We start from the raw sequence: 26,289 nt of genomic DNA, 5'->3' as shown, positions 1-26,289 counted from the left end.
TCTGATGTCATTCCTTTTTTGTCTAAGGGATTTCTTTTACTATTTTTTTGAAAGGCAGGTTTGCTACCAACAAGGTCTCCTAGGCTTTGTTTATCTGGGAAATCTTTGTTTTTTCTTGCATTTCTGGGGGTAGTTTTGCTGAGTTTAGAGTTCATGGTTAACTTTTTTTTTTCCTATTTTAGTAATTTCAATATGTTACTCCACTGTGTCCTGGCCTTCATTGTTTCTGATAAGTCAGTTGTTAATCATTTTTGTGCCCTTGTGTTTGTCTTTTTTTTTTTTTTCATTTTAATGCATTTTATTGAAATATAATTCATGTACAGTGAAATATACAAAATTAAAGTGAAAAGGTCGATTTTTTTTTTTTTTTGCAATGTTCCCTCCTAATCCCTCCCACCCCTGGCAACCAACAAAGAAAGTTTCCCTCCATATATAAACCTTTCCTTGACTATCCACAACAACAGATTAATAATGTATTTGTCCTTCTGTGATTGACTTATTTTACTCAGTACAATGTCCTCCAAGTTCATCCATGTTAGGTGGTGTTTTGCAGACTCTACATTATTCTTTAGTGCTACATAGCATTCCATTGTGTGTGTACCATAGTTTGGTCATCCACTTTTCCATTGATGGGCACATAGGTTGTTTCTATCTTTTTGCTATCGTAAACGGTGCTGCAATGAACATGGGTGTGCATCTATCTGTTCCTGTCCTGTCTCTCACCTCTCTAGGATATATACCTAGTAATGGGATTGCTGGGTCAAAAGGTATCTCCAGGATCAGGGATTCAAAATGGAGCCTCATCGGTAATCACCACACTATTTCCCTGTAGCATCTTAGTGCTTAAAAAACTAGGTACAGCAGTTTGAATTAGGGATTTTGGTGCTCTGCACAACTCTCTGAGTCAGAGTGCACCAAACTCAGAGGAGTAGAATTAGAGGAAAGGTACAGGGGAAAAAACAAAATAAGATCTATCCTGTGGAGTGCGGACAAGCAGCTGAGAAAGGCCATTAGAGACTTCCTTGGGGCAGCAACCGGCAGGCGAGAACAGCTATCTGAGACCTCCCTGGGTTAAGGCAGAAGCTACACCATACCAGCATACCAGCGACCACACCAGCATAACAGCGATCACCCCAAGGATCTACCTTCAGCACCTGATTTTATTGGTAACTTGGGTTGGCTAGGTACAAAAAGGCACATCCAGGACCACTGAAACCCAAGCAAAGAGTCCATTGGTGCTCCAGGAGAGTGGGCTTGCTAACCCCCTCAGCGGGTCACTGCACAGGTTTGGGTCAGCTTAGTGGCACTGAGAGGTCTGTGCTTGACTTTATCACTAATATTGAGACCACAGATTACTAGCAGGCACTCTTCTGACTCCAGCGCAACTGAAACCGAGCGCATCTTTGGCGCTGCTGGTGGGCAGACTCACAGAGGAACTCCCGAGCTGATTGCAGTCTGGGCGGGTTGGACCAGTGCCACGGACAGGCAAGGCCGGAGGGAGAAACCCCCACGATGGATTGCAGAGCCAGGAAGTTGCCTTGGGTTGGCTTTTTGGCACCGAGGGGCCTCAGGAGCGGGGTTTTTGTGTGTGTCTGAGCCTGGTAGAAAATGGCGACTCTCTAACAACTGGAGTCTTTGCTGAAATTGAGCTGCGGGCGTGTAAGTAACAGTATGACGTCATCGGTAGCAGCCCGCTCAAAGCCCTAGAAACCACCTCTAGCAACAGCAAGCTTTCCTTCTTCCTCTCCCACCTTCTCTGTCAATAACTTCACTCATCCATAGAAGAAACCACATTCAGCTAACATAAAACCTTCTGGTTTGAACTCTAAACCCTCTTTACGACAAACAGAAACCCATATCCACATTCCACATGGTGATTCCACCATCACAAAGAAAACTGCAGAGCAACCCAGCATACCTGAATTAATAACTAAATGAAATATAATACAATACACCAGCTTCACCTTTTCAAAATATTAAACCATACCACCAAGACAAAACAAATCAATATGTAACCAGCAGTTAAAGACAACCTCAAAATGTCTAGGAAACAACAGGCAACCTCAAATCAAAGAAAAAAAAAGGACAAGGCATTAGAAGCAAAACCACAAATAAAGGTATCATTATACATGGAGGAAGAGGAGGCAACAGAATTATCTGAGAAGGAATTTAGAAGATATGTTTATAGAGCTATGCAGGAGCCTAAGGAAACCCCAAATAGAAACAAAGAGAACACAGACAGTTCCCTGGAGGAACTCAGGAAAATCATTCAAGAACAAAATAATAAGATTAATGCACAATCCGAACTCATACAAAAACAGCAGTTAGAAATCCAGAAGATGAGTACCAAAATGACAGAATTACACAACACAGTAGAAGCACAAAAGAGTAGTTTAGAACTGACTGAAGAGTGCATGTCCCAACTAGAAGACAAATCCCTGGACACTAGCCTGTGTGAAGAAAAATCAGAACAAAGATTTAAGAGAAATGAAGAAAACCTAAGAATTATATGTGATGACATGAGAAAAACAACGTAAGACTTAACTGGAATTCCAAAACAAGAAGAGGTGATAAAGACCACTGAGAAGACTGTGGAAGACCTGCTAACAGAAAACTTCCCCAATATCGTGAAGGAAGAAAAGATACTTTTCCAAGAAGCTCATAGAACCCCACACAAGACAGATCCCAAGAGAAAAAACACCGAGGCATATTATAATCAAATTCTCCAAAACCAAAGACAATGAAAAAGTTTTGAGAGCTGCCTGGGACAAAAGAAATATTGTTTAAAATAATCAAACAGTTAGACTGAGCTCAATTACTCAGCAGAAACCATTGCAGGCAAGAAGGCAATGGGACAGACAACATATATAAAACACTGAAGGAAAAGAACTTCCAACCAAAAATCCTTTATCCAGCCAAATTATCCATCAAATAGGAGGGCGAAATCAAGGCATTCTCAGACAAACAGAGATAAAGGGATTTTGTGAAAGCCAGATCAACCCTACAAGAAATGCTTAAGGAAGTCCTTCCGATAGAGAACCCACAACAGAGATCAACAAAACCAGGATAGGTAGCATCAACACTAAAACCAAATCAAATCTAACTCAAAATAAGACCATAATACATTGTACCTTAAAAACCAAGGAAGTCAATCAGCACACAACAACAGCAACTAACCTGTCAGAGGAAATAAAACTTCTAGGTACAGACTTTCAAATGGAGAGGAAAACAGGACAATGTCTTTATAGTAAGCACTGTTCTAAAAATGTAGAGACAAGAATATACTCCAAGGTAACCACAGAGAAAAGTAATAATCCTTCTAAGCAAATCCAGAAGGAAGGAAAACATATGGGTTTAATAAGCACAAAATCAACTATAAAGAAGAAAAGGGAGAAAGCATTAGTCAACAAACTGAACTCAGCACAGAAAAGTATATGGACCAAAGAAACACCAACAACACGACAAAAAAACACAATAGAATGATAGCAATCAATTCATACCTGTCACTAATTACACTCCATGTGAATGGACTAAACGCACCTGTCAAGAGAAAGAAAGTGTCAGACTGGATAAGAAAAGAAGACCCATCGATATGGTGCCTACAAGAGACCCACCTTAGAAACAAAGATAAAAACAAATTAAGAGTTAAGGAATGGAAAAAAATACATACCAAGCCAATGGAAACCAAAAAAGAGCAGGAGTGCAGGAGTAGCAATATTGATTTCTGATAAAATAGACATAGGTGAAAAACATCATAAGAGATAAGGAGAGACATTATATAATTGTGAAACAGTCAGTTGACAAAGAAGGCGTTACAATAATAAATATTTATCCACCCAAAGAAAGTGCTCCAAAATAAGTGAAGCAAATATTAACTGAATTAAAAGGGATAATAGACAACTCTATAATAGTAGTAGGAGACTTTAACATACCACTTTCAAAGAGGGACAGGTCAACTGGAAAAAAACTCAACAAGGATACAGAAGAACTCAACAATATAATCAACCAACTCAACCTCATAGATATGCACAGAGCATTTCACCCAACAAAAGCACAATTCACATTCTTTTCCAGTGCACATGGATCCTTCTCCAGAATAGACCATATATATGTTAGAACATAAAACAAGCCTCAGTAAATTCAAAAACACTGAAATACTGCAAAGCATCTTCTCGGACCACAATGCTATAAAATTAGAAATTAATAATAGGAAGAGCAAGGAAAAAGCATCAAACATATGGAAGTTGAACAACTCACTGCTCAAAAACTACTGGGTAACAGAACAGATAAAAAGTGAAATAAAAAAATTACTAGAAACAAATGAGAATGAAGATGCATCATACCAAAACCTATGGGACACAGTGAAAGCAGTTCTCAGAGGACAGTTTATAGCAATAAATGCATACATCAAAAAGGAAAGAAACAAAATCAACACTCTTAACTATAAATCAGCTTCAACAACTAGAAATAAAACAACAAAAGAATCCTACAGTATCTAGAAGCAAGGGAATAATAAAGATCAGAGCAGAAATAAATGAAACAGAAAAGAAAAAAAAGAGAAAATCAACAAAACAAAGAGCTGGTTCTTCTAAAAGGTTAATAAAATCGATAAACTATTGGCAGACCTAATAAAAGAAAAGAAAGATCCAAATCACAAGAATTGTCAATGAAAATGGTGTCATCACAACAGAACCAACAAATAAGAAAGATACTGACAGAATATTATGAAAACCTGTACTCCAATAGATTTGAGAACCTAAAAGAGATGGACAAGTTTCTAGAATCACAAGACCTACCGAAACTGTCCCACTCAGAGATAGAAAACTTGAACAGACCTATAACAAGGGAAGAAGTTGAACAGATCATAAAAAACTTCCCACAAAGAAAAGCCCTGGCCCTGATGGCTTCACTGGAGAATTCTATCAAACTAATTACTAATTTCATAAGGAAAGGAAAGAGACCTCGAATAAGCAGAGCACTTCTCAACAAGAAAAACGAAGTGGGAGATCTCACACTCCCAGAACTTAAGAACTACTGTACAGCCACAGAAGTCAAAGCAGCATGGTATTGGTACAATGATAGACAGATAGACCAGTGGAACAGAATAGAAAGTCAGATATAGACCCATCCATTTGTGGACAACTGATCTTTGACAAAGGTACAAAACCAATTAAATGGAAAAGAGACAGCCTTTTTAACAAATGGTGCTGGCAAAACTGGATATCCACCTGTAGAAAAATGAAACAAGAACCATACCTCACCCCATATGCAAAAACAAACTCAAGCTGGATCAAAGACTTAAATGTAAAACCCCAAACTATAAAATTCCTCAAAGATAAAGTAGGGGCAAATCTGGGGGCCCTAATTTATGGCATAAATAGACTGTCAAGCATAACCCAGAATGTGCAGGAGATAGAGAAGCTAGATGAATGGGACCTGTTACAGATTAAATTCCTATGCACGTCGAAAGATTTCATCAAAAGGATAAAAAGAGAACCTACAGATTGGGAGCAAATATTTGCCTATGACATATCTGATAAAGGACTTACCTCCAAAATCTATAGAAAACTTCAACACCTCAACACAAAAAGACAACCCAATTCAGAAATGGGCAAAAGACTTGAACAGACACTTCACCAAAGAAGATATACAGGCAGCCAACAAACACATGAGAAATTTTCACGATCATTAATCATTAGAGAGATGCAAATCAAAACAACTATGAAATATCATCAACTATGAGATGATATCTCATAGTTGTTTTGATTTGCATCTCTCTAATGATTAATAGCAAAGTTCAACAGGTCAGGAAGTAACAAATGCTGGTGAGGTTGTGGAGAGAGAGATTGGAACTCTTGTGCATTGCTGGTAGGATTGTAAAATGGTACAATCATTGTGGCAAATGGTATGGCATTTCCTTAAAAAACTGAAAAGAGATAAGGAGAGACATTATATAATTGTGAAACAGTCAGTTGACCCAGCAATTCCATTACTAGGAATATATCCTAAAGAAGTGAGAGATAGTGCACGAACAGACATATGTACACCTATGTTCATCGCAGCACAATTCACCATAGCAGAGAGATGGAAACAACGTAAATGCCCGTCAACGGATGAGTGGATAACCAAATTATGGTATATCCACACAATGGAATACTATGCCACATTAAAGAACAATGAGGGATACGCGAATCATCTCACAATGTGGGTGAACCTGGAGGACATTATGCTGAGTAAAATAAGTCAATTGCAGAAGGACAAGTACTGTATGAGCCCATTACTGTAAAAAGACAGAGAAGGGTTTGGTTGGGAAAGAGAACTCACTTAGTAGGTTACTGGGATGGGGAGGGAAAGGAAGGGATTAATTTCGGGCTAGTTGGGGCCTACACGTTGACATGGGTAGGGAGAGGGATATATGGGAAGGATACATGACCACCATGATAACATTAGGAAATGAGAGGACACCGAATTGTGCACATAAGAGAGACCACAGATGCTAATACCAGCCAGTGTGTCCACAATACCACATTGCCATTAACACTAAACACTAGGCTATACAGATAAACACATAAACACCTGAGATGATCAGATGGGGGTCAGTGAACAGAAGTATACTCTAGACCAAGGATAGATTCAGCTGAGGCTAATCTTGCACAGACACCAGTGATACAAAATACCTGCAGTCCTTACAGAAACAATAGCAGACAGAGAGTAATCCCTCACAGACAACCAGACACTATGGGAGAGAGATCCAGTAGATTACAGTCTTGGGACCATAGTACTGGGGGACACCAGGCTCAATTGGCACAACAAAATACATCAAAGCCTTGTTCCACATCCTACATTGGTGAGTTGCGAGTGGGGTCTTAAAAGCTTTCAAGCAACCATCTAAGACACAGCTAAGTGTCTCCTCAAGTTGGAAGTGAAGAACAACAACAAAAGGCATTTTGAAGCAATCAACCCTAGGACATGATGGCCCTTGAGACCAGAAGAACTAGATGGTGCCTGGCTACCAGTGCCAACCATTCAGGGAAGGGTCAAATGTGGGGATCCTGGATAGAGTGGGAGGGAAAACATGGAACAAAATCCGAAAACTCAATAATGACTAGAATTATTGGTCAGATGAAATCTGGTGAGACTCTAATACTATGACCCTGGAATACATTCTGTGCCTGGAATAAAACGCACCCCCAGGGGCTGGCTCTCAGCCCAGTAGTTAACAAGATGTACATGCAGACCACTCAACCCAGGATGATGCACCCACATACTCTGTGGTAATACATCCCTTAGACAATAGACCTTGGAACACCAGAGGACCAACATTCAAATTGAGGAAATGTAGGACAAGCAGGAGTGCATAAATATGAAGGGCACAGAGGAAGGTTTACAGGGTAGGGAGGGGAGGAGACTGGATTAGGGTTGGACATGGGGAATGAAACTAAATGTACACATTATGTTGAATGTAAAACAAGCTCTTCAAATAAAAAATAAAAATAAAATTTAAAAAATCAAAAGGTATCTCTAGTTCCAGCTTTCTAAGTAATTGCCATATGGCTTTCCACAGTGGTTGTATCACTTCACAGTCCCACCAACAGTGTATGAAAGTCCCAATCTCTCCACATCTTCACCAGCATTTGTTATTTTCTGTCTCGTTGAACCTTGCCATCAGTGCTGGGGTGAGATGCTATCTCACTGTTGTTTTTATTTGCATCTCTCAGATGGCCAATTATCCTGAGCATCTCCTCATGTATTTGCTGGCCACCTAAATACTCCTCCTTGGTAAACTGTCTATTTATGTCTTCAGCCCATTTTTCAATAGGATTGTTAATTCCTTTGATGTTGAGACGTTGGAGTTTTCTGTAAATCTTAGAGATAAGTCCCTTGACAGATATGTAATTATCAGCAAGTATGAATTTGTTGCTGTCATTTTTGTTATGTGCTTTTTCATGGTGTTGATTTCTTTGTCCCATATGATTTTTTTGTGCTGAGCTCGTTTTGTTTATGAATTGTGTTATCACTTCCTTAATTGCTATTGTTTTAGTATTTGCTAAATATTTGTGCTGGTCATCTTTTTTATTTTGATGTGAAGGTTTCTCATTTTTCTTTAAGGTTACCCTGTGTTTTATAGTTTTGTTCTCAAGTTTAGAACAGTCTGTTCTATATTGAAGTTGTCTTGACTTCCCTATCATCTAGAAGTTCTGTAAAGACACAGTTTTTTCCCTCTTTTTTGGTTTGTAGTTGTCCTCATTTGTCCATTGATGTCTCTGGTTCCCTGTGTACAATCTTGTAGGCTTATTTACTTAGGATATTTCCATAGCTGGGTTGGTTTCTGGGTTATGTCACCATGTGTGTTAATGGTCAGTTGTTATTTACTGTTGTTGGTTCTCTGTCCAGAGGACTCCCTTTAGCATCTCTCGTAAGGTTGGTTTGGTTTTAACAAATTCCTTTTATTTCTGCTTATCTGGAATGTCCTAATTTCACCATCATATTTGAGGGACAGTTTTGCTGGGTACATAATTCTTGGTTGGAAATTTTTCTCTTTCAGGGTTTTGTATATACCATTCCATTGTCTTCTTGCCTGCATGATTTCTGCTGAGAAATCTGAGGTTAGTTTTATTGGTTGCCCCTTGTAGGTAACTTTTGTTTTTTTCTGTGCTGCTTTCAGGATTCTTTCTTTGTCTTTGGTTTTGATGAGTTTGATGATGATATGTCTTGGTGATTTTCTTTTTGGAGTCTGTCATGTTTGGGGTTTGTCAGACTTCTTAAATGGATATATTCTCATTTTTCATCATACCAGGAAAATTCTCTTCCAACAAATCTTCAACCACTTTTTCTGTGGTTTTGTCTCTTGTTCTGGAATTCCGACTACATGTAGGTTAATCCTTTTGATGGTATCCTACATGAACCTTAGGCTTTCTTCATTTTGTTTTGATCTTTTTTCTGATCGATCGCTTTCTAAAGAAGTATTGAGATATTTTCCTTCAATCTCACTAATTCTTTCTTCTACTCATTGAATTCTACTCTTTGGCCCATTCAATGTGTTATGTATTTTTGAAAAATAGAATTAATCTTCCAGATTTCTGTGTGTAGATTTTGTATCATTTCTAATTTTTCATTTATTTTGTCATTATGTTCCTGTATTGTCTTTTGAAATTATTCTACGGTTTTCTCTGTGATTTCCTCAATTTTGTCAGTATTTTCCTTGATCTGTGTCTCTCAATTTGTTGAAGATACCTAAATAGAATTCTTTTGAATTCCTTATCGGGGAGTTCCAATAATGTGTCTTCCTCAGGGATGTGTTTTGGGTCTATATCATGATCTCTTATTTCTCCTGCTTTATCTTGCTTCTTTGTGTGGACTGTGGTGCTCTGTTGTCTCAGAGGCATTATGACGTTTTTGTGTTTATATTTAATTGGTGATTGTATGTTGAAGTGACTTACCCACAATTTTTGTTTTCTTTGGATTTTATCTAAGTAAGCAGGGTACTGTGCTCCTCTATTCAGTAGTTGGCAGCACTTATACACTTAACAACTCTCTCCTTTCTCGTTGTCAGCCTCCCATATGTCCCTGCTGTCCTTGGCAAACGGAGCTTATTCTTAGGTCCCTGAAATCTGAATGAGAATGCTGTCACTTTGTCCTCTTGTGTTTTGCACAGTCATCTGCTTTTATGCTTTTCAATATTGTTTTTAGCTTCGACCAGTTTGTATATGAAGTATATGCAGCCATCAATGTATGTTTGTAGGTATTTATCCCATTTGAGGTCTGTTGAACATCTTGGATCTGTGCCTTAATACTTTTTATCAAACCTGAGACCTTTTGGACCATTGCTTCTTCAAATAATTTTTCTGTCTCTTTGTTCCTTCTCCTTCTGGAACACTCATTATACATACATAGTTTCATTGATTTTCCAAAGATCTTTGTGGCTCTCTTTAGTCTTTTTTTACTCTGTTCTTCAGATAGAATGATTTTTATTGAATAATTTTCATGTTCTCTGTTTCTTCTGGCATCTCAAGTCTGTTGTGGAAACCATCTTAATGAAATTTTCATTAAAATTATTATAGTTTTATACCCTGGGATTTCTAGGATTATTTCTTTTTTATAGTTTTATTTCTTTGTTGAGGGAAAATGAGGCTTAGGTAAAGTGATTGATCTGGGAAGACAGTTTAATAAGTGTCAGAGTTGGGATTCTAACCCATGTTTAATACCCCAGTTTATGTTGTGGAGGTTGTTTCAAGCTGCTTCTCATGTAAAGTAGGAAAAATAAAGCTTGAAACAATCTATTTGAAAGATGACTTTGTAAAAATCTGGTTTTTAAAAAACATTGACACCATTTTATTAAGATTTGTTGTTGTCGTTATGTGCCATCGAGTCAGACCCGATTCATAGCAACCCCTCCTTGGGTTTCCGAGGTGGTATCACTAGGGAAGTAGATTGCCCAACCTTCCTTCCGAGGAGTGACTGGTGGGTTTAAACCACCAGCCTTCTGGTTAGCAGTCAAGTGCCTTAGGCTCTACGCTACCAGAGCTCCCAAAGAGACAGCCCGGCTACCTGGCAGAGAGCGGCTGGTGGGTTTGAACCACCAGCTTTGGTTGTGGCAGGTGACTGCCTTAGGCCTGAGGCCATGATTATCAAATGCTCACTAAATTCGAAGCACAGTGCCTATAAATTTTTAATATGTTACTACATTTAAATACATTGATATTGTGAAGTAGAACTCCTCCTCTATTTACAAATATTTTCTTTGCATTTTCTAGATAATGAAACTGAGGCACAGTAGTATATGATTGGGCCTGGGTTCTAGCAATCTTAGGTTGAACCTTAGGGAAAGCTTATAAAAACTAAGCTGGGAAGGTGGCATATAGGGAGAAGAAAAGTTTTAAAACATTGATAGGAATAATATGTACTGTATAGTGTATTTTTAAATGTTTACTTTTTTTCTGGAATTAGGTAGAAGCTGCAAGTGAATTTTGTAGTATTCCTTTAAGTCCAACTTAAAAAAAAACTAACCAGTTTTTATAGAGATCTCGCTTAAATCTGTCATGAATTTTACTTTATGTACTCCAAAATTCCACTTCCACTGAATCCATTCCGACTCACAAGCAACCCTACAGGACAGATTACAGTGGTCCCATAGGGTTTCCAAGGCTGTAAATCTTTATGAAAGCAGACAACAACATCATTCTCTGGTGCAATAGCTGTAGGTTCAAATGACTGAACTTTCGATTATGAGCTTTTTACCACTGCACTACCAGGGATTCTCACTTTATGTCGGATGGAATATATATATATATTTAAAACGTCAAACCTGTTACTTTTGAGTTGATTCCAACTCATAGTGGCCCTGTAAGGACAGAGTAGAAATGCCCCACGGGGTTTCCAAGGCTGTAATCTTTATAGAAGTGTACAATCACCTCTTTCTTCTGTGGAACAGCTGGTGGGTTTGAAACGTCAACCTTTTGGTTAGCAGCCAATGCTTAACCACTGTGCCACCAGGGCTCCTAGAAAAATATATTCTCTTCAACATATTGAAAAATGTTTAGTATTTTTCTGGCATAGGGGAATTAGGTAGTGTTTATAAACCAATTTTATTGTTAATTGATTATTCCTTTAAGTCTGACTTAAAACCAATTTTTATAGACATCTTTCTTAACTCTATGTAGTAGTTAAGGTTGTCTGTCAACTTGGCTGGGCCTGGTTTTGAGTGACTGGGCAGCTGGATTTAGGTATTCCCCGTGATGAGACTGGTAATCATCTCCATGGTGGAATCTACTGGGAGCTGCTGAGTAGCTGTTGTAGGAATGTAGTCTGCTTCTAGTATATGAGGAGAAAATTTGAAGAACGTCTCTAGCTTTTGGCACATCTGGATCCTACATTTGGCTGAATCTTCATCTCAGTGGTCTGCCGTGTTTTGTGCCGATCTTGGGACAGTTGATGGACTTGAATTAGTGGCCTGCTGTGTTCCTGATAATTTTGGGACTGTGCCATTTTACTTGTTGTCCTTGGGTTTGTCAGCCTCAGCAGCCAGCAGCTGTCTAGGTTAAGAGAAGCCTCCAGCTTCAGTGAGCCGGGAGCAAGAGGCAGAGCTAAAGCCAAAAGTCAAGAGGCCTTTATCTAGCTAGCCTCTGGAGCTGGTACTTTGAACTTGGACTTCTAGCCTCCTAAACTGAAAGAGAATAAATCCTTGTTTGTTCAAGCCATATGTTTGTAGTATTACTGTTATACAGCACTAAATAACCAAAACACTACTATGTATTTTACTTTATGGAGTATGGAGTATATATAGTATGCAATAACGAAAACTACTAAGTATGTAATTACATGCTATATTGCTCTTCATTATGGATATTATGATGTGCTGTTGAGGTATGTAGGAGCTCTGGTAGTGTAGTGCCTAAGGCACTTGACTGCTAACTAGAAGACTGGCGGTTCAAACCCACCAGCCACTCCTTGGAAGGAAGATGGGGCAATCTACTTCCGTAGTGATACTGCCTTCGATACCCAAGGAGGGGTCACTATGAGTTGGGTCCAACTCAAGGGCACATAACAACAACAACAACAGTTGAGGTATGTTAGGAGCTCTAGTGGCATAGTGGTTAAAGCATTTGGTTGCTAACCAAAAGGTCAGCAGTTTGAACCCACCAGTCACTCTGTGAGAGAAAGATGAGGCGGTTTGTTTCCATAAAAACTTGTAGTTTTCGAAACCCTCTGGAGCAGTTCTGCTCTGTCCTTTAGGGTCACTATGAGTCAGAATTGACTTTATGGCATTGGGTTTTTGGTTTTTATTGTGGTATATTGGGGTCTAACAACTGGACATGTAAACTGTATGCTAGGAAATAGAGACAAATTATAGTGTTTCTTTCCTTACACTCTGTATAGAATTTGTGCATACAGATTTTTACCTCCACTTGTATACACATATATGGAATCAACATTGATTCCTGTAATTTGTCAACAACGTTGAACATTTTGTTTTGTGTGTGTGTGTGTTTGTACACGTGTATATATCTGAGTATGTAAGTGTATGGAATCATTTGAAAGTAGAAACATCAATATTCTTCATTGATGCCTAAATACTTCAGTATGCATCTTCCAAAAATGGCATTCTTAAATATACATAACGATGATACAGTTCTAAAAAGTACTAATTCTCTAATGCCTTCTACTATGTAGTTTGATTGGAAATTTTCCCAAATATTCTCTAGATTATTTTATAGTCCCCTTTAAATTTGAAAACAAGGATCTATTCAAAATTCATGCATTACAATGAGGTGTTATAACTGTTAACCTAGAATAATCTTTCTTCCCTTCTTTCTTTCACATTTAATTTTTTTAGTAAATTAGGCCACTTTTTTGTAGACCACCCTACTCTGGATTTGGATTTTTCCTATATCCTGAAAGGGTTGAGTAGGTTAAAATTAAACATATTTAACATGATACTTTATCGATGTTATTGTATACATGAAATTACTTTAAAGCAATTTCCATTCAGAAGCATTTGTTCAGGTACTGTTTCACAGGATAAAGATTAGTAGCAGGATGGGAGAGGAAACATCCTGATTTCAAAAACCTGAAAATGGGCTTTAGGTGACAGGAGGCTCTGGAAAGCTGCCTATGATTCCAGAGCATGGTCTCTCACTATCTTGACTCGGGAAAGGTGATTTTTTTGTAAAATTTAAAAATAATTTCAAAACAACTTTTGAGACAGGAAATGTCCATGTGGGTTTCACTCAAACCACAATAGAAAGTTTTGTGGTTTTTTTTGTTTTTTTTTAAAAAAAAAAGAACCTGAAAATGGGAATGAGATAATCCTCAACTACTACTCATTTCATATAGGAGAAAAAGAAAACTGCCAAAGTGTGTTGGTTGGCCTCTTTCTATATTGGCTAGCCTCTTTCTATATATGTAGTTCATCATCTCAATTTAATGCCAAGAGCGTTGGTGTTCAGATTGAGACATCCCTCACAATTCTTCTGATCAGTAAACCTGGTCTTTTTTATGATCTTGAGTTTTGTTGGGCATTTTTCTCCTACTCTCTCCAGGAGTTCCTGTTGTGATCTCTTTCAGAGAGACTGGTGATAGCTGGGCACTATCTAGTTCTTCTGGTCTCAGGGTCCTAGAGGCTGACTTTCCCATGGTCCATTAGTCCTTTGGATTAATTGTTTCCATGTGTCTTTGATTTTATTCACTGTTTTATGCTCAGGACAGGGAAAGACTAGTAGTTGCACCTTAGTAGATGGTTGCTCATAAGCTTTTAAGACCCTAGTCACTACTCATCAAAGTGAGATACAGAACATTTTCTTTGTGGACGGTGTTGTGCCAGTTGACTCTGATGTCCCCTGAGACTGTGGTCTGAAGTACCTAGGCCCAGCAATTCATTGCTTTAAAGTATTAGGTTATGGATAATAAGTTTTCATAACTTTTCCCTTGTATGCTATACTTTATTCATGGATATATTTGCAGCACACATAAAAATACATAGAAGTATCCTCTGTCAAACCTATTTGTGGGTGTAATCCCATTTGTTTTCCAACACTAGTTCAGCTTGCGTGTCTGTCTATGTATCCATTTGTAGATTATTGTTATTACTGTTATTGCAGGATTGTGTAGTTTAAGGAATATCACTTTGGAAATTGAGTATTTAAAGTATGAAGTTAGCCAGTCATCACTTAACACAATAGCAACAGAAAACACTACATCTTACTGAAAAAGTGTGCTGTATCTGCTTTGAAAGCAATACATTATGCACTTCTCACAATTATATTTCAGAACTGTTTTTAGCAAAATAAAACACAACTAAAAGTGAGTATAATGTGTCTGTTTAACTTATTTTGTGTTTAACTAGTAATTAACCAGGAAATTTTCTTTGAAAATCATCTATGTTAGTAATCATTCCTGCTTTTGTAAATGACACAGTTTATTTGAATGATGACTTTTTTTAGAGGAGGGGCATGTCTTTTGGAGGTATAATTTATGTACAGTAAAATATCGATCTTACGTGACTGTTGGCATATGTATATGCTGTATAACTGCTGTCTCAGTCAAAATTTATATAATTTACATCATTTCAGAACGTTCTTTGGGCCTACCTCAATTCATTCTGCTCCACTGCCTCTACCCCCTCAATTTAACAGATAGTTGAGCAGATCTTATTCTCATTGCATAATTTATAGCAGAAAGCAATATGTTACTACTGGCTTAAGTAGGACTTGTGAATGAACTAATTCGTAGGAAACAGTCAAGAGTTTTGTTCTGTAGTATTTTCAATAATGTAATCCTGAGACATGAAAATGATAATAAAACAGCAACAAGTAACATCTGAAGTGCTTATTAAGTGCCAGGTAATCTACCATATGCTGTATTATTTATGTAATCTTTGCAGCAGTGATAGCCGGTGACATGGGTTCTATCGTTACATTTATTTTAAAGGTATAAAAACGGAAACATAGGTGGAATTAAGTAGTTTGTCTAAGGTCACAAAGCTCATAACTGGCCTAGCCAGTATTTGAATCCTCTCACTCATACTTCAGAACTTGCATTAAATTGTCTACTGGTATAGGTAGGCAGAATAGACTTTTTGTAAGATGACCAAGGTATTTTATCTCTGTTTACAATGAATTCTACTGCAGAAACAATTATCTTAAAGAATGCCAGCAATCAACTTCAGAGAGTCAGTTGTTGGAACATGACCTTTATAAGAGTTGGTGATACCATTGCCCAGTTAAAAAATGGACAATGGATTTGATATAGATAGAAGAGAAAATATATAGATGGTCAATAAGCACATGAAAAGATGCATAGTAACGTTGTTGTGTGCCATCGAGTTGGCCCCGACCCATAGCAACCCCTCCTTGGGTTTCTGAGGCAGTATCACTACAGAAGTAGATTGCCCAACCTTCCTTCCGAGGAGTGGCTGGTGGGTTTGAACCTCCAGCCTTCTGGTTAGCAGTCAAGTGCCTTAGGCACTGCACTACCAGAGCTCCTATAGTAACATTAGTCATTAGAAAAATGCAAATCAAAACCAAAATGAGATACCACTTCATGTTCAGAAGGATGGCTACATTAAAAAAAAATACAATGGCAACTATTATCAAACGTGTTGAGAAATTGGAACCTTCGTATACTGGTGGGAGTATAAAATTGTGCCGCTGGAAAAAAAAAAAAATGTGCAGCTGCTGTGGACGAGAGTTTGACAGTTTCTCAAAATGTTAAACATGGATGTGGTGGTTTGTGTGTCAACTTGGCTGGGCCTGGTTGAGTGGCTGGGCAGCTGGATGTAGTTATTCCCCGTGGTGAGACTGGTAATGAACTCCATGGTAGAATCTATTGGAGCAGCTGAGTAGCTGCTTTGGTTATGTGGTCTGCTTCCCATATATAAGAAACAGCTTTGGGAATGGTCTCTAGTGTAGGCCCACTTGAAGCCTGCATGCAGCCCATCGTTGTTTAGCAGCTTGCCATGCTGAACTTGCCAGCTTGCCAGCTTGCTTGGCTCTTTCAGTGGACTTGAATTAATGGCCTGCCATGTGGCTTGGTAACATCACACTGTGCCTTTTTACTTGTCAACCTTGGGCTTGTCATCCTCAGCAGCCAGCAGCTGCCTGGGTGAAGAAAAGCCTCTAGCTTCAGTGGGCCGGGAGCAGAAGGCAGAGCTGAAGCCCACGGTTGAGGGGCCTTCACACAACCCCTAGAGCCTGGCACTTTGAACTCAGACTTAAAGCCTCCAAACTACGAGAGAGTAAACTCCTGTTTGTTTAAGCCATCCCATTTGTGGTATCTTCTGTTAGAGCGACAGTAGGTAACCAATACAATGTTGTTGTTGTTGTTGTTATGTGCCGTCGAGTCGGCCCCGACTCATAGCGACCCCTCCTTGGGTTTCCGAGGCAGTATCACTACGGAAGTAGGAATGCCCAACCTTCCTTCCGAGGAGTGGCTGGTGGGTTTGAACCGCCAGCCTTCTGGTTAGCAGTCAAGTGCCTTAGCCACTATGCTACCAGAGCTCCCAACCAATACAATAGAGTTAGCATATGACCCAGACATTTCTCTTGAAGGTGAATTTATCTAAGAGAAATGAAAACTTACATCCAGCCAATAGTGTATGATTCTTCTATGCATTGCTGTTCCTCTCCTTCTTTGTTGTTAACAGTCCTTTTTCCAAGTAGAGAATGAATAGAATGTGCTTAAATAAAAGTCAAGTACTATATATATTACCATTACATTGTTAAGGATTTAATTATGTACTATCTGGTCTTCCCAAATTCTTCCTTGAAAATTTTATTTTCCGAAGTGTATTATAAACTCTAAGATTGAGGTGATGGCAGGGGTTACTTTTTGATTTATTAAATAGAGCCTCTTCAGCTATATAGAAAGTATTCATTGAAGAATTGTTTTTGGGTCTTTTTTGTTGATTTGACTAGACTGTTTGAAGCTGATGATTTAATATTAGATTATGCTTTTATTGCACTTGTAGAATTATTTAACTGCTTTCAGAGTACTACATGATAGGTTATCTTAAATTTTGTTTGTATGTATTTTTATGATATATTAATACAAATGCAACTGTTTCCTTCCAGCCTAGTGTGTTAATTGTAACCTACAAGGAACTCGCAAAATCATCTGCTCAGTTTGGATCTTACAAACAAGCTGAATGGAGGCCAGATAGTACCATGATAGCTGTGTCAGTAAGTAGATTCTTCAACTTTGATAGTATTTTTCTTATGAACTCATTGCATTTCATGTAAATCTGATTTTCTTAGATAGCTGTCCTTCAATCTTCCATCCCCGTAAACATTTATTTAGTGGTAAGAGTCACTGCTGATTCTTCTGTTCATGTTACTCCTATGTCATCTTTGTTAACTTTACTACTTCCTCTCATCCTTAAGTGTGCTGCCTATATTTTTATCCATTTGTTCTCACTTTTCTGTGTTGCCTATGTCTAATTTGGTTTTTCACATTTTTAGTCCTGACATCCAAGGATTTCCCACAAAAGCAATAGGTTTTATGTGTTTGTTTCAAGTAGTTATTATATCCATTTGAGTCTATGTTTACATTTCTCTTCCATTAATTCTATTTCTTAAATTTGTTATATTACTGTCATCTGTAGTGTTGTCACCATCACCTAATTTGCAGTAAAAAATAATAAATATGAGTAACAGTTACTGATCACCTTCTGTGTAGGTGTTATTTTAATCTGTTTATGTAAATTGTCTCTACCACTTGTCTGACAGTTTGTTGCACTGTGGTGGATTGCTTGTTGCTGTGTGGCTGAAGGCTATGCCACAAGTATTTCAAATACCAGCAGCATCACCCATGGTGGACAGGTTTTAGTGAAGCTTCCAGACTAAGACAGACTTGGAAGAAGGAAGAGGCTATCCATTTCTCAAAGAATTGGCCAGTGAAAACATTATGACTAGCAGTGAAATACTGTCTGATGTATTACTGGAAAACTTTATGAATAGTCCTGAAACATTCTCCCATGTACTGCCAGAAGACGAGACCCTCAAGTCCAAAAGCACTCAAAATATGACTGGGGAAGAGCTGTCTCCTTAGAGTAGAGCTGATCTTAATGATGTGGATGGAGTAAACTTTCAGGACTCTGATTTGCTGATGTGGCATGACTCAAAATGAGAAAAAACAGCTGCAAATACCCATTAATAATCAGAACATGGAATGTACGAAGTATGAATGTAGGAGAATTGGAAGTTGTCAAAAATGAAATGGAACCCATAAAGTTTGATATCCTAGGCATTAGTGAGCTGAAATGGATTGGTTTTGGCCATTTTGAATCAGATCTATGATCTGTTAATATGATCTACTATGCTGGGAATGACAAATTGAAGAGGAATGAAGTGGCATTCATTGTCATGAAGAATGTTTCAAGATCTATCCTGAAGTACAATGCTGTCAATGATAGGATAATATCCATATGCCTATAAGGAAGACCAGTTAATACTACTGTTGCCAAATTTAAATACCAACCACACAAGCCAAGGATGAGGAAATTGAATATTTTTACCAACTTCTGCAGTCTGAAATTGACCAAACATGCAGTCAAGATGTGTTGATTACCACTGGTGATTAGAATACAAAAGTTGGAAACGAAAGAAGAATCACTGGTAGTTGGAAAATACAGCCTTGGAGATAGATACAATGTTGGAGATCACGTAATAAACTTTTTCAAGACCAACGACTTACTCATTGCCAATACCTTTTTTCAAAAACATAAATGGCAGCTGGTGCCTAAGGCATTTGACTGCTAACCCACAAGGCTGGTGGTTCAAACCCAACAGCCAGTCCTTGGAAGAAAGACTGGAGTGTACTTCCATAGAGATACTGCCTCGGAACCCCAAGGAGGGGTTGTTATAAGACAGGACCGACTCAGCTGCAGTGAGTTTTTTGACTTACGCACATGGACTTCGCTAGATGGAGTACACAGGAATCAGATCGACTACATCTGTGGAAAGAGGAGATGAAGAAGCTCAATATTTTTAGCCAAAGTAAGGCCAAGAGGCTGACTGTGGAACAGACTGTCAGCTGCTCATATGCAAATTCAAGTTGAAACTGAAGACAAGTAAAACAATTCCATAAGAGCCAAAATATGAACTTGATTATATCCCACCTGAATTTAGAAACTGTCTAAAGAATAGATTTGATGCATCGAACACCAGTGACCGCAAACCAGATGAACTGTGGGATGACATCAAGCACATCATCCATGAAGAAAGCAAAAGATTAGTAAAAAGACAGGAAAGGAAGAAAAGACCAAAATGAATGTCACAAGAGACTCTGAAACTTGCTCTTGAATGGAGAGTAGCTAAAGCAAATGGAAGAAATGACAAGATGTAAGAACTGATTAGAAGAGTCAAAGAGCAGCTCAAGAAGACAAAGCCATTTATTACAGTGAAATGTGCAAAGACCTGGAGTTAGAAAACTAAAAGGGAAGAACACATTCTGCATTTCTCAAGCTGAAATAACTGAAAAAAAATTCAACCCTCAAGTTGCAATATTGAAAGATTCTACAGCCAAAATACTGAATGATGCAGGAAACATCAAATGAAGATGGAAGGCATACATAGAGTCACTGTACCAAAAAGAATTTGTTGGTATTCATCCATTTCAGGAGGTGGCATATGATCAGGAACTAATGGTATTGAAAGAAGAAGTTGAAGCTACACTGAAGGAATTGGAGAACAAGGGTGCAGGTATTCAGTGGGAATGCCCATTGAGATGTTTCAACAAATGGATGCCACACTGGAGGCACTCAGTCATCTAAGCCAAGAAATACGGAAAATAGCTACCTGGCCAACTGACTAGCAGAGATCCATATTTGTACCCATTCCAAGAAAGGTGATCCCACAGAATGTGGAAGTTATTGAATGATATCATTAACATCACACACAAGTAAAATCTTGCTGAAAATAATTCAGAAATGGTTGCAGCAATATATTGATGGGGAACTTCCTGAAATGTAAGCTGGATTCAGAAGAGGACGTGGAACGAGGAATATCATTGCTGATGTCAAATGGATCTTAGCTGAAAGCAAAGAATACCAGAAAGATATTTACTTGTGTTTTGTTGACTGTGCAAAAACATTTGATTGTGTGGATCATGACAAATTATGGATAACATTGAGAAGAACGGGAATTCAAAAACATTTAATTGTGCTCATGAGGATCCTGTACATACCCTATTGTTTGAAGAGAACAGGGGTTACTGCCTGATTTAAAGTCAGGAAGGGAGTGCATCAGGGTTGTATCCTTTCACCATACTTATTCAATCAATATGCTCAGCAAATAATCTGAGAAGCTAGACTATATGGAAAAGGGCGTGGCATCAGGATTGAAGGAAGACTTGTTAACAACCTGCAATATGCACATGATACAACTTTGCTTGCTGAAAGTGAGGATGACTTGCAACACTTACTAGTGAAGATTAAAGACTACTGCCATCTGCAATATGGATTACATCTCAACATAAAGAAAATTAAAATCTTCACAACTAGGCCAATAAGCAGCATCACGATAAATGGAAAAAAGATTGAAGTTGTCTAAGATTTCATATTACTTGGCTCCACAATCAAAACCAATGGAAGCAGCAGTCAGTACATCAGACAGCGTATTGTACTGGGCATATCTGCTGCAAAAGACCTCTTTAAAGTGCTGAAGAGCAAAGATATCTCTTTGAAGGATAAGGTGTGCCTAACCCAAGCCATGGTATTTTCAATTGCCTCATGCATGTGAGAGCTGGACATTGAATAAAGAAGACCAAAGAAGAGTTGATGCTTTTGAGTTTTGGTGTTGGCGAAGAATACTGAAAAGTACCATGGACTGCTAAAAGAACTAACAGGTGTGAACTGGAGGAAGTGCAGCTGGAATACTCTCTGGAACAAAGAATGGCCAGAGTTTGTCTCATCTACTTTGGTCGTGTTGTCAGAAGGGACCATTCCTTGGACAAGGATATCATGCTGGGTAAATTGGAGGGTCAATGAAAAACGGAAAGGCTCTCAATGAGATGGACACAGTGGCTGCAGCGGTGGGCTCTGATATAGCAGGGATTGTGAGGCTGGTACAGAACCTGGCAGTGTTTCATTCTATTGTATATAGATAGGGTCACTATGAGTTGGAGCCATCTCTGCAGCACCTAACAACAACAGCAACATGTAGATCATCTTATTTAATATTTAGATCAGCACTTTAAAGTAATCATCCCTCATAATAGATGAGTAAACTGAGGCTCTGAGAAATTAAGTTTTATCCATAGTTATACTAATTCAGTATAATATGAAGTAGAATCTGTTAAAATGTGTCTAAATTGATGGTGGAAAAATTATAGAGCAGAAAAAAGCTTAGTTGGACAATTTACAAAGCTTATAAGAATGTAATGTTTTTAAAATCTATTGTTATTCATTATATTATTCATCTGCAGATACTTTATGAGAAATTTTGACTTTATCATGTGTTATTGAACCAGTAGTGTTAATCATAAATTTCTCACACTCTCTTGGATCTAATCATCATCAGTTTCATGAATTTTTTTCGGAAATAAAAGCTAAATACCTGAGTTGCCCTACTGCATAGCTGTTTTATGGCTTACCAGTGGCAAAGTTATGTTGTAAATATTTTGATCTCAGAGCTGAGATTGCCCTTTTTTTATTTTTTAACAAAAAGAACTGCCTTCTACCACTTACTGAACACTGAATAGCTTTGGAACTTGGTTTTTGGTACCAACCTGATGATGCTTTTTAATGAACTCCACCTGGATATCCAGGGCCAAACAGCCCTTATATGTAAAACATGTGATAAAGTCATATAGACGATAACTAGCATTTTACAGTAATATGAAGCTGCTTTGTATGTTTCCATTGCTGTCCAAAGTTAAAAGATGAAGATCTCTATTCCCACATGACATTAAGAGTGGGTATATATTCGGAGCTTAAACCACAGTTCTAACAGCATTTTTTGGACCTTGATGCAAGTGCAAAGGAAATTTCTGTATTTCAAAATCCCTTGTGTAGTTGAAGAACTTGTACTAACCTTCAATTAGAAGTGATTAATCTGCAGTGGAATAGCATGATAAAGCAAATACCAAGAGAAAAATTTAGTAGAAATTAATAAATTCCTTCCAAATGTTGGATATATTCAATCTAAATTGTATGGTCCTAGATTGATACTTGGAAGGAAGGTTGGGCAATCTACTTCCGTAGTGATATTGCCTCGGAAACCCAAGGAGGGGTCGCTATGAGTTGGGGCCAACTCCACGGCACACAACAACAGATTGATACTGGTATTGGACAATACCTGTGTGAAAAAAATATTTTCAGATGTAAAATTTCCTCACAAGCCAGCATTAACAGATGAAATTTTGTATTTGATTTTCTGGTAGGGAACACTGACTTTGAACACCAATTAAGCAAAAATGTTACCCCATAAAAATCATTCTGTTGTCCTTAGAGTTTTGTTACCAAAAATTGTGCTCAATTATCATTACAATTCTATTTAAAATTTTGTTAGTAAAATTTATGGAGGTTTATTATTTTTATTCTTATGTTAGTACATCATATCCTTGATTTTGCCTTTTGACCAGCAAAGCCTAAAATATTTACTACTTTCTTTTTAAAAAATATTTTCTAGCATATGCAGAAAAGGTTTGCTTACCCTTGTCGTCCTACATGATAAAGTCCAAACAAAGAAGCCTTACATTTAAGATCTTTTGATTGCTAGAACCTTACTTCATTATTTCTCTGGTATTATTTTTTCATTCTTACTCTACACCAAAGAGAGGATTAATCATTATTCCTTTGAAATAGTTATAGAAAAGTAGCAAAATTTGCTGACTATATGTAGAAGATGAGTGAGCATGAATAATTTAATTGCATTGATTTCTACCCTAGATGACTGGGTAGAAGCTGATGGCAGTTAATTTTGGGAAAAATATAAGAGGAAGAATGAGTTTATTAAAGAAGATAGGAATATCTGGATTTGGTTTCATGTGTGTGCTGAAGATTATGGTGAAATTTAGGAAAAGAGTAAGAGGACCCTAGGAGGAAAATGCTCTTTTGATTGTGTGCACTTAGTAGCAAAAAGAGCTGGAATTTTTTTTTTTTTTTAGTTTTTATTGTGATTTGAGTGAAAGTTTACAGAGCAAATTCATTTTCCATACAGCAGTTCATACACATTTTGTTTCATGACATTGACTGCAACTTCCCACAGTGTAACAGCTCTTTTCTTACTTCCTTCCCGTAGTTACCTCTTCCCTGTGTCATTCCTTCCTATGCACTTCCACCCCACTTTAGCTCCTGATTGCTAAAGTTATCCACCTGGGGTATTTCTGTTGAGCAGTGGCACAAAGCAATGTTCCAGGAAGTTTGCTCTCTCTCAGGTGCTTAGAATTCTTATGTTATGATTGGTTAGTTTGGCCACTCTGCCAGGCTCAAAAGAGGCCTCCTAGAAGCAGAAGTCCCTCTGACTGCTGGCTGAGAAAGACGTGCTGCTGAGAGAAACATGTTCCTGAGACACACGCACTGCTGAGAAAGAGACACTGAGAGACACGCATTGCTGAGAGAGACACCAAGAGACATGCATTGCTGGGACAGTGGCTGAGAGAGTGGCTGAGAGACGGCGGGCTGAGAGAGACTGAGCATTTTTCTTGAACCTGAATTGTAGCCTGGTGCTTCCCTAATAAACCCCATAATGTATGAGTTCTGTGTAGCCACTGCAGTGAATTATCGAACCCAGCAGAAAGGTGGTGAGTGCTGCGGGAAGAAACTTGGTGTCAGGGTTGGTGAAAGGGCTGGAGGGAGGCAGCATGTCTGGCCTTGCAGGAATAGGCCTTGGGTTATTGATGGTGATTCTGTCTTCCTCTTACGGGGTTAGAGGAGGTCAGGAGATGTGGCCTCCTTGCTCCTTTGGCAAGTGGTCTCAATATAAACCCAGTAAGGTAGTATTATAGCTACATTTTTATTGTTTCTTCTCAGCTCTTTTGGACATTCAGTGGGCTTATTTTTATATAGAAATTCTTATTCTTACGTACAATGACAGTAAATAAATTATGGTTGTGAATTTTAGAAATTAAGTTTAAGCTACTCATGTAGTTACATTTTGAAATAAAAGTGTCTTAAAGTTTGAGTTAATACTTTATATGTAATACATCTTCTGCAAAGTGGATTATTTTTATTAGCTCTCAAATATATATATGTATCTAGAAGAAAAGGGATGGGGATGGGGATGGATAATGGGAGATTATAAGATATGTGCAGAATAATGTACTTTAATTTTGGGGGGAAAAAAGACTTAATTTTTCTCCATATAGTTACCCTCTGGGTTTATAAAACTGTTACTTGCAGATTTAATTAGAAATGTTTATGACTGAGTTAAAGTGAGTTATGATGGAGGTACATGGATCTCTTTTGAACTATTTCACATTCCTGAATTAACCCAATGTCTACCTTGTATACTATACTACCTGGGTACTGTAATTCATGTTAGAAACCAAGAAAGTTAAAAGAAATTATCCTTGCGCTCAAGTTGGGAATTTAAAATGTGTATGCCTTAAGTAAACAATTTTAACATCTTCCTGTGTGCAGTGTAGTAAATCACTTAGTGTGGCTTTTCTACCCATAAGTCTTTGTAAACTCCAAGGTAGGAATTGCTATGAGCAACTGAGGAGCTCCTGATTGCTAAAGTTGTCCACCTGGAGTATTTCTGTTGGGAGTGGCACAAAACAATGTTCTGGGAGGTGCCCACTCTCTCTCAGGTGCTTAGAGTTCTGATGCTATGATTGGCTAGTTTGGCCACTCTGCCAGGCTCAAAAGGAGGCCTCCTAGAGGCAGAATTCACTTTGACTGCTGTTGAGGGAGATGTGCTGCTGAAAGAGACACGCACTCCTGAGACATGTGCTGCTGGGAAAGAGATGCAAGAGACACGCATTGCTGAGTGAGACACCGAGGGACCAGCGCTGCTGGGAGAGAGACTGTGAGAGACTGTTGACTAAGGGATGGTAGGCTGGGAGAGAGACTGAGCATTTTTCCTGAACTTGAATTGTAGCCTGGTGCTTCCCTAATAAACTCTGTAATCTGTGAGTTCTTTGTGGCCACCCCAGTGAATTATCAAACCCAGGAGAGAGTTGGTGGGTGCTTTGGGAGGAACGGTTGGTGAAAGGGCTGGAGGGAGGCAGCATGTCTGGCCTTATAGGAATAGGCCTTGGATTATTGATGGTGACTCTGTCTTTCTTTTGTGGGGTTAGAGGAGATCAGAACATGTGGCCTCCTTGCCCTTTTTGCACTGTGTTTCCTTTACTTGTTTCTCTGTGATCACATTAATGTATTGTTGTTGATTACTTTCCTCTAAGTAGGATTGCTGGGACAAAGAGTATCTTCGTTTTAATAAAATTTGCCATATTATTAAAAAAAACAACGAAATTCTATTACCAGTGTCACTGTAAGTGTTCTTAGGATTACTGTTTAGCACATTTATGCTTATATTAGGTGGGTGACAATGGTCATTTTAATGTAGAGTTTGGCATCTTTCCATGTGTTTTTTGCTCTTTGCACTTCTTCATTTCAGGTGGCTCATTTTTATCCATTTTTCACTAGGATTGTCTTTTGTATTAGTGCTCTTTACTACTAATAGTTGTTATTAATAGTAAATATTAATTACTAATAATTGTTGTCTATAAGTACTTGAAATACCTAATATGGATGATATCCTTTGTTCCATATCCTCCTGAATCCGGCTTGCATTTCAAGAAGTTCCCTGTCAACATATCGCTGCAACTGTTTTTTTTTTTTTTTTTTTTTTT

The 26,289-nt window shown here is 38.1% G+C and overlaps 1 protein-coding gene across 1 annotated transcript in view; it reads left to right on the top strand.

Moving 5' to 3' along the window:
* The window catches only part of RIC1 (RIC1 homolog, RAB6A GEF complex partner 1), a 182,928-nt gene that overhangs the window by 35,404 nt on the left and 121,235 nt on the right, over positions 1-26,289 (top strand). The window contains exon 2 of the mRNA XM_007946326.2: positions 17,568-17,675. Within this exon, the coding sequence (XP_007944517.1) occupies positions 17,568-17,675 (108 nt within the window). The remainder of the gene's footprint in view (positions 1-17,567; positions 17,676-26,289) is intronic.

Source organism: Orycteropus afer, unplaced genomic scaffold (assembly GCF_000298275.1).
Source record: "Orycteropus afer afer isolate SDZICR_OR568_19922 unplaced genomic scaffold, OryAfe1.0 scaffold00156, whole genome shotgun sequence".
Taxonomy (NCBI): Eukaryota; Metazoa; Chordata; class Mammalia; order Tubulidentata; family Orycteropodidae; genus Orycteropus; species Orycteropus afer.
Note: the sequence above shows the minus strand (reverse complement) of the source record. Positions and strands in the feature narration are given on the sequence as shown.